A 9,567-nucleotide genomic window follows, 5' to 3' on the forward strand; every position below is an offset into this window, starting at 1 on the left:
CATCACATGATGTTATCGGCTTTTAAATTTAGTTATTTCTCTACGCTGTTAAAGCAATTTAACTGATTTAGCGCTGGTAATCTCTAGGTTTGCATATACATGTCAATAGGGCTCACTCTTAGAGTGTCATACGGTGTCGAAAGTTCTCGCGTTCCAGTGAGAATAGAGTAAAAGCATATTTAACGGCCACCCACTAGGGAACACTTTCATCCTTCTGATCTTGTTTTAAATCCATGGATTTTTTTATGGGGTCAGTTCTAGTCTTCAGATCAATTTTATGCTAAACTACCATTTCCAATTTCCGAAACGATTGGCCTTTATTTTTCACCATTCTATTTCCCTCACATGAATGAGCATGAGATACAGAGAGGGTTTTAATTAAACCTCAGAAGACAACGATAACAAGATTGGTCGTAGAGAAGCCGATACGCGCCATGCTTTGTAGTCATGGAGTGTAGTGGGCGCTAATTCTGGTTAATACCACGAAATAAAGGTAATTCAAGCAGGAAACAGAGGATGCGCTTCCCTAACAATAGCCACTTCCTGGGGTCATGCATATCGACAGACGCCGCTTTCTATTGGTCACTTCATCGTAATCTATTATCGAATTTCACCCCTACAATACGTCAAATAACAAATCAGTCAATCGCGCGTTATATATTCTGGCATCATCTTTCGATAGATACATTCAAGCGAACGAGCGAGGTTATACCGGAGAACTCTCCAATTTTCGTCATGTGGAGGTTTCTATGGTTGGCGAATGTCCTTGTTCTTTCACAAAGTGTCCTCCTTTGCGAAGAAGCTCAGAAAAAGTGCGTAAGGGACTTCACGAAATGCGGTGCCATGCTCCTGAAAATTTTTAACGGAGATGTCTGCAAGTCGGCGTTAGGTTACGATGACGATTGGCCGAATGGAATCTCCGGACCGATGGCGAAAACATGTCCACTAACATGCGTAAGCGCCATTATAAACCTCACCGCTACTGCTGCTGGAAAGCAAATGGAAACCTGCGACTGTGATAGAGACGCATCGTGTCTCACAATCAGGGCGCGCTTGCAGCGATGTTTACTTAGCAGCCAAGGGAATTATACTTTCGTTAGCTGTACCGCAGCAAGGAAACGCTGCAACGAAGACAAAAGATGTAAAGCAATACAACAAAGATTTCTACGGCGCTGTTCGTCTTTAATTTCAGGCGTGGAATGCACTCAGGATTGTAAAAGCAGCCAAGATGAATTACTGGGCTCGGTGCTGGGAAAAGCGCTAAACGACTGCGAGTGTGACGGCAGAGAGGAACCGTATTGCCGTGGTATTCGTGCAAATTACGAGGCGCTGTGTAAAGGGACGCGAGGTCCTCGAAGGCCAGTTTACCCCTCGCCTACAGAACAAACAGTCATGAGAGCTCAACATGATAACCAAAATAGCAGAGCCAATTCACAGTTTGAACTTCCTGTGTGGATTTTCTATGCAGCAATCATGGCACACATATCCGTGTTTCTCAATCTATAGCCGTTTTTGTTTATTTTCAGAGTGACGTTTGTGGGTTCTTATAACCCAGACTTTGAACAATACCCGTTCGTTAGAAAATGAAGAAATTTGACCGTTCATTTGTTCATTCGTGAGTTTTAATAACTGCAAGCCTCATTCAGTCATGTTATCCGTTTTTACTCGTACACAGCATTGTCAGTACCGCATGCTTACAAAATCTTCAACGGAAGCATTGCACAAAACTATTCATTCTGTATAGAGAATTGTCCGGAAAGGGATTATTTTTAGGGCTATTGATAATTTAGTTAAATCAACTTAATCGAACGTTTATATAACAGTCTGAAATTTGCATATTTCGTTTTGTCGAGTATGCCGGCTTAAAATCTGTCCCTGAACCATCGAAAAACTTCCTTCTGAAGCCAAACCTATGAAAGAGAGTTGATTAGAGCAGCCATTTGACTCTCGTTGTTAGACACTTTAGCGGGAGATACATTCGAGCGCGCTGATAGCATCGATTGTTTGAGTCAATTTGTCCTTGGGGTAATCACTACCCGACAACAGTTTGACAACCAGGTTTGTTGCGTTTTTGTTTTTTACAGCCGGAATTATTGGCAATAAGTAGTGCATTAGAGAATGCTTGAAATAGCATCATTATTGTTATAATCTTGGGGTCGTCTAAACCATTATCTTTTCATAGTGGGGTCACTCTATATATTGGCATTTACGTCGGCTAATCGAGCACCAAGAGGGCTTCATATCATGGATTAGCACCCGATAATACCGTCAGATATTTTCCCGTGTACTCGTCTTGTTTCTACGTTTAGGTTTAAGGAATGCCACTTGGGACACATGATAAAACACGTATAAAACGACATCAACACTAAGAAATAGGAATTGCTTATGTTCGGCCCTTGATTTTCTTAAGCCTCGCTTGAGATTTCAAATTTTTAAACCTTTTCCTTTGTTTCCGTATATTTAATCGTATTATGTATATAATAATTAGCTTGAGACAAAAATCAATTATCTCAGAAAAATCATCTTAACAATATTATTCCTTTTTTCTTGTAATTTATCTACCTCCTAAGCTAAGTTAGTTCGCCATGTCTACTGTAGTCCAGAGGTTCTTTCTATCCTGAAATGAGAAAGCCATGGTGAGGCGAAGCGCAGCTTAAATCTGATCGACAAAGGGGCACGCAGGAAGAAAAGTTCTGGACCGGGGTAGCGTGTTTGCCTACAAGTAAACATATGAGCAATGAAACGAAAAGCGCATTTCATTGCAAGACAAGCGCGAAGTTCGGACGATTTCCGCGAAAGCCTTCAAATCGAATGAATTGCCTTCAAGAACCCAACCCAAATAGTAGTTGAAATTAATTAAAGATAAGCATTTTAACCTCATTCTGTTACCCCTCCTCGGTGAAGATTTTGTTTTTGTTTTACTTTATTATCGCTTGCTACATTGGGCAAACACAGAGACTCAGTCTTCAGTCAATTAGGTGATCTGAGCGGAAATTAGAGGAGCTGTATTCCTCTAGTGCTGTGCTGTTGTGTCTCAATCGCGCCTTCAAGCTCAGGGCAGGGAAAAATTTAGAGTACAAAAAAAACATTTTACTGATTTCACAGGTGATATTTTCAAGTGTTGATGAAATAATAATCTTTTCCTGATCTCCCGTAAAGAATTAATCCACTGTACTGGAAATTGTACAAGATTTTATCTATCACCCGAGCACGGCAGTATTGATTTCCCAGTAGCTCAATTACAAGAATTGTTTGGTTGTGAACTTCGAACTTCGTAAACTCTTCTATGCAAGGTCCGAAAGTTCTCACGCCCGTAACACAAAAGGAAAAAAAATGACCCTGAAGACTGAAAAGTGAGTGAACACAGCAGACTTCGTAATGTGACAAAGTCTTGTGGTTACAGTAAAATAAACAACAGGTATCAAACTAACAGGAAGATTCGAGCTTAGCAAAATGAAGAGAAATTAGAGTGAGGGAGTTTTGGTCAGTTTTTTTTATTTTATTCCAGTTTAACATAGTCTCTATAAGAGGGAGATCAATAGCTTACAACTACCCCTAAATTGCGAATATTTTGGAACGTTCTCCGCAGAGTCGCAATGAGGTTTAGGTTTCCAATCTTTTTTCGGTGGGACAAAGTACAGCCACGCCTAGTTTGTAGTGTCGTGAATAAATGGATTGGGATGCGAGTAACTGTGCACAAACACAGCGTAAATTACCGTTTGATTGCTCAGGGTCATTTTAGAATACTTTATTTTCGCCTTCTGTTGACGCTAACGGTGCCAAAGTAATAGAATGTGGGAAGTAAACGTAAATAAAAATAGCATCTTGCAGCTGACACTCTGGGCCAAGCAACTTTTTTTTATATTAAACCACATAACAAGTTTTCTAAAAAAATCCAAGTAGCTGGCCAATAACTGTCAGCATAACTTGTTTCCAACTTATGACTCTCCTGGAATCCTTAACGCGCCAAGGCGAAGATTTAACATGTTATATCGGGCATGCTAAAGTTTCGAGTTTCCTGCAATGTTTTCAACGTCTGGATGCGATCACGAAAACCTATTGGCGAAGGAATTGCTTGAAATTCTGACAAATGATTCACCTTGATATCAGAAAAGATACAGCCCATTTTTTTAAGTGTATACAAGTCTTAGAGGTAAAGATTTCACCCTATCTTGAAGATCGCTTAACAGTAAACGACAGAATATGCAAACAACGAGACATACATTTCCGCTATCGAGATTCAATTACAGCCCATTTCATTTACGGCTCTCTTTTCGTAAGGTCGCCCTAATTTGGTGACAATTTGTCTTGTTACGACATGCCGCGATTTGATGACCGCCAAAAATTGCTATCACTTCCGAGAACCTCAACGCCAAAATTGTGAAAGTCTTCTTGCTGCATGCATTACTAGACTGAACATTGTTCAAGTCTACAACAGGCCGACTAGAAACTAGGACTAAAACGTCGTCCTTTCCAACATTATTTTGCTAGCTTCCGTTCTGAGTGATAACCTTAAACATCCATGTGTCATCCTTTCCAACATTATTTTGCTAGCTTCCATTCTGAGTGATAACCTTAAACATCCATGTGTCATCACGCTCTTTCCATAACAAATATTTCCTTTAGTATTCAAACCGTACCCCCGGGTCGTTTGACTTAAGATCAAAGTATCACCATTGTTGTTTCTCACGTATGTTTTCTTCGTATTCTCGACCTCGACCGTGTTTTATTTCACTTGTTGGTGGCACACACATCAAAATCGTATCCACGTCATTACAAACAACTTAATCGAAAACACGGCACATTAATGTTTCTCAGATACTCCTTAACCATGTAATTGAAACTAAAAAAAATAGGTCAAAAAGAGTTAATTAGATCTAAAGGTATCACTTCAGTTTTCTCTTTTACAGGAAAGAAAACCTGCGTTAGTTTTATCAACTATGCCTGATTATAAACTCTTGAAATGTTTACAGACTTCTTCAATGATCGCCCTCGAAGCAATCTAAGACAAACGACAAACAGTTTTGACACTTGGTTCCTTTTAGCATCCGACACATTTCATCGTTGCGACAAGGCGTACATTCTTGTGATAGTGTCAAGCTACAAGACCTTTCACAAATGGGAGGTGAGCTTCATTAGTTGGTCTGTTTTCATACAAACTAGACATTCGGCGCCTTTATAATTTACTATTTACGGTGGATTAACCTGTAGATGGGTTCATAAACACTCCAAAGGGTAACCCGTTGTTGCGTTTTTTTCAGGTTTTAATGGGTTCCCTCAGAGTGAGTATTTGTTGAAAGTGCCAGAAAACAAGAGGGTACTTGAAATTTCATGGCTCAAGCTGTGGAACCCCTTGCTAGATTCTTCGAACCAGTTAATCTGCGAGCAGTGTTTTTCTCTTAATTTAGTTTTCTTGCATACTTTCCCATGGGTGAGTAGGACTTAAAAGAACAAAAGGTGATTTCTTGTGGTCCCTCAAAATGGCGATTCTCTAATATTGGGCTTACGACACAACTAACAGTGGACCTTGATGGTATTGGTTTGGTATTTATTAAAGACCCCAGCAACAGAACCTGCGCCTAAAGACAGACTCGAAGTCTGTTTTCAGCAGAACGCTTGAATATCGCGTGATGTCGTGGTCTCTTTTCCACGACGGTCGCGCGCATGCACTGGTTTCCATAGTGATCACCTCCAGTCGTATTTGAATCGATATTTGAATGATTCAAGCTATTTACTAGAAAAAGAACAAAATATTGCATAAGCATCTGCCCCTTTTTTCTCGTTCGGAGACAATAAAGGATGCGTGTTACGATCACGATGAGTAAATACGGCAACTAGACAGTAAAACCAATTAAGTGCGTTCTATCACTGCACGCAATAGACCTTTTATGACTATTTTGAAGACCTTTGGTTTAATCAGCTTAGGAATTCATTTTGATATGTTTGGCTTTGAACTGAACGAGTAATGCTTTTCTCGTCGTTGAAAATGGTCAGATTGTAAGTCACATTTAGTGGTCGTCAAAACTGGCTTGTGTCATCTTCACCAAAAATAAAAGTGAAGATTACAAAATGTGTTAGGGTTTTGTGGTTATCTGTGATAGATTTTTAACATCATCATATCGTTCGTTCCACTTGACATTAAAGGTACTCAGTGACGAAATCCTTGTTGAGCCGAGTCCAGATTTCCTTTTCCAAGTTCCACTATTTTGAATTAAATATTTTTTCTGTGATCATCAGTCGTAATTAAAATCCTTTTCAGTTGTCAACGGTTACATTTCAGGATTTCTGCTCGAAGATTAATGATTGTTTTACAATATTGCATACATGACAAGTTTTCGGTGTTTGGTATCTGATATACGGCGGGCGGGTGACATGTTGGACCTGACCAGGTTATTCCTAAATAGGCTTGAAAGTAAACATCCTACTTATCAAACATTATTTCAAGTATCAAATGTTCTTGGCCTGCATAATGTTCGTCTAGACTCAAAACGTGCCATTGGATATGAACCCTTCTAGCATTCCAAGTCAGTGCTCAAAATATGAATTCTCCCTACTATTTAACAAACATTTCTATTAATGTTAGTTCTGAGACTTGGTAGTCCGATTTTGACTCATCATGATCGCGCTTTAGGTCCTTTGTGTATCTGCCACATGCAGAAATTCAGCTCGCAAATGTTTATGCTTTCACAATGTTTATCACCGTTGTTTGTGTTATATTCTTTGTCAGATGTCTTGTCTGAAACCAGCCATTTCCCAAGCAAAGATAATGTCACGTGAAAAACGAAGCAAACTTGGATATAAAGCTCAAATCCCTAAGGTCCTCTCCCACTTCACAGGCAAATACACGCACTTACTGAACGAACATCCTACATAACGAAATAAACTTTTGCTACCCATTATTGCGCTTATCCCTGTTAATCAGCACTGCTTCAATATGTACGGGTGACATAGAAAGAAAGCAGCTGAGGTAACTATAAGAAGTAATTTGTTCCTCAGTCATCGGGACCTCCCTTGGCAAAGGTGGCATACTGAAAACAACAAAGTTTACCGGAACACTACCCTTCGCTCTGTTTCTGGGAGGCAATTTCTATATATCGTCTCTCTTGCGCACAAACGCTAGTTAGTTTAATTGTCACACATTCAAAATAACCTAACTTAGAGGTAGAAAGCAAGAAAGCCAATCTTCCTCTGTAAGTTTATTTCTCTTGCGAAAGTCGAGGATTCCATTTTGGTGCTGCATAATTGCGGTGTTGTTCCTCGGAATAGAAGGTAAAAAAAAGAATTGAATACAATGAATAATACAAAATTAATGACAAATCTATTAGTTAACTTTAATCAGTTCCCTCTGTTAGTTGAAAGGGTGAAGTGCGGCAGACAAAAAGAAGGAAGCACGCGTTAACAAAAGCCCCGCCTTCCAAGAGAAACCAGCCTATGAGCCGGTCGGCGTCTTTTGTGCCGTAAAATATCAAAGGCTATTAATTTAACACTTTGAAACGAACAAATATCACGATAAGAGCTGTTCTTATCGTGAACATCATCTCTGTAAAGCGGTTCAGCTCGGGGTCAGGTCATATTTGTCGATTCAAGTCTGGAATAAAATCGAGAGAATGATAGCGCAAGGGATGAAGTTAAGACTATCGTGTTTGAAAAGAGGCAATGCAGGCTGTACGTGCTTAATCAGTGTTTTAACTGATTCTCCGAAACGCTCGAGCAGGAAGGACTGGCCCCCTAAAACCGCCAAATCCCGGGCGTCAACTTTGTCGATGTCGTATCAAGCCTCTCGTGGTGGTTCTGCGGTTTAACCACTTACCTGTCAGTAATTTGCTAAATTTGGAGTAACGTTGAAATATTACGTCCTTTTCCTCTGTTGTTTATATTTTCGTGGAAGCGAAGGCGATATCTTGTGGTTTTTTTCGATACATTGACATTGACAATTAGTTGCTACACTGGACACTGGATTGATCGTGTGACGGAAGCTCAATCATGTTTTATGTGCATATGTAGCTCTGTAAACAATTTATATTGAACTAACGCTCTCGAACACTTTAAGACGCGGAAGAACATCCCTATCAACAAGGGAATAAACTTTGCGTGGTGTCTTAGAGTTCCTAAGTCTGATGTCTGCTCATGTACTCAATGCATGCATGTATAAATCACAGCAGTTTTGTTATTTAGCAGTTAACACTGATTGGTAAGGTAGTAAAAATCTGCTTCAGGTCAAAGTGTACCACACCGTATAAGCTTAACCCAATTTCCTGGACGAGAAACTCGTCCGTCGAAGTGTTACGCCCAACATTTATTTGTGATACCTATTCATGCACTTGGGTGGTGGAGAGAGACACTGCGAGAGTAAAGTGTCTTGCCCAACGAAACACTGGACACAATGACCCCGGCCAGGGCCCGAGTCCAGATCGTTCAACCGCCTCACTCCTCAGACTCAGTAAGATTATTTCGGCGATCAAAGATGTAGGAGTTTGACAAAAAGGCTCGTATCCCAGTTTATGCATCAGTCAATTCCAGCAGTGCCCATCCCCTCCCGGGCAACCGCGGGGCATTTGCTCAAGTTGTCAGTCCCGGGGGTGGAGCATCCGCAATTTTATCGCGGCCCGGGGGCTGGGCATTTGCGTACCCCGGGGCGACCCCCGGGCATTCGACACACGTGTTTTGGAAAGTGCCATGGATGAGTTCATCGGGAAAGACGAGGCGTTTGTCGAACAATGGCTTGTCCGTCAGGGACTAGAGAAACTTGTTTTTAAAGTTATGTTTTCTTGTAAGCATATAAATATAAGCGACAAGGTGAACTATATTTTGTTTATCACAAAACAATAACGTAAACTGGCGTGAACACGACTATTTTGCATTTCGCATTCAAAACTAGCCTAGCATTTTTTAAATTCATGAAAGTGGAGTTAAAATACTTAAGGTTTGCGAATTCAAATGATGCGATCTTCAAGACAGATCTTGCGAGCTTAAAATGCAATGCATCATCATTTAAAATGTCTTGATTCTTCACAGAAAAAGTAGCCGGCGAATACAGGCGCCTATCATCGCTCGCGGCTGGGGGCACGTCCGCCGCAATCCCAGCTATCCTCTAGCAAAATGTTAAAAACAAATATAAAGAATTAAATATAATCAGAATCAACTAACACGTACTGTTGTCCTTGAAGTCTTACCGTTGCATTAAAATACTGAACAGTTGACCGTTTTATTCACTGATTAATTACAAAACTGCGGAGGTGTTGGAAGGCGACGATCCCGGGGGCGGGGCATTTGCCCTCTTTCTTCGTCCCCACCCCGGGGCATTTAGACAGCTTATGTTTCCCCACCCCGGGGAATTTGCCAATTTTTTAAAAAAAATGCTAATGCCCGGGGGTTAGCCCGGAGGGGGGATGGGCGCTGCTGGAATTGACTGATGCATTACCAAGTGTTTCCCACTGCTGACGGTTCCACGCCGAAATAATCCCGATCCAGACTAAATACTAGCACCATATTTTCTTCAAGTAAATCGTCCGTGTATTAAAGTATTAGTATCAGTTGGAGATTTTGATTTATAGAAGCGATATAAAG

At 40.6% G+C, this 9,567-nt stretch overlaps 1 protein-coding gene across 1 annotated transcript; it reads left to right on the top strand.

The window, feature by feature from the left end:
• Positions 1 to 501: 501 nt before the first annotated feature.
• Positions 502 to 2,880, top strand: LOC110040039 (growth arrest-specific protein 1 homolog). The gene has a single exon (XM_020745227.2). It carries the CDS (start codon positions 517 to 519, stop codon positions 1,504 to 1,506), a length of 990 nt encoding a protein of 329 aa, XP_020600886.2. The 5' UTR covers positions 502 to 516; the 3' UTR covers positions 1,507 to 2,880.
• The last annotated feature ends 6,687 nt before the right edge of the window (positions 2,881 to 9,567 follow it).

The sequence above is a fragment of the Orbicella faveolata genome, unplaced genomic scaffold (genome assembly GCF_042242905.1).
Source record: "Orbicella faveolata isolate gen_17 unplaced genomic scaffold, um_ofav_v1 contig_26, whole genome shotgun sequence".
NCBI classification, from domain to species: domain Eukaryota; kingdom Metazoa; phylum Cnidaria; class Anthozoa; order Scleractinia; family Merulinidae; genus Orbicella; species Orbicella faveolata.

Coding starts and splice junctions, on each gene's coding strand:
- LOC110040039 (XM_020745227.2), top strand. CDS start 517: ATGCGCTTCCCTAACAATAGCCACTTCCTGGGGTCATGCATATCGACA.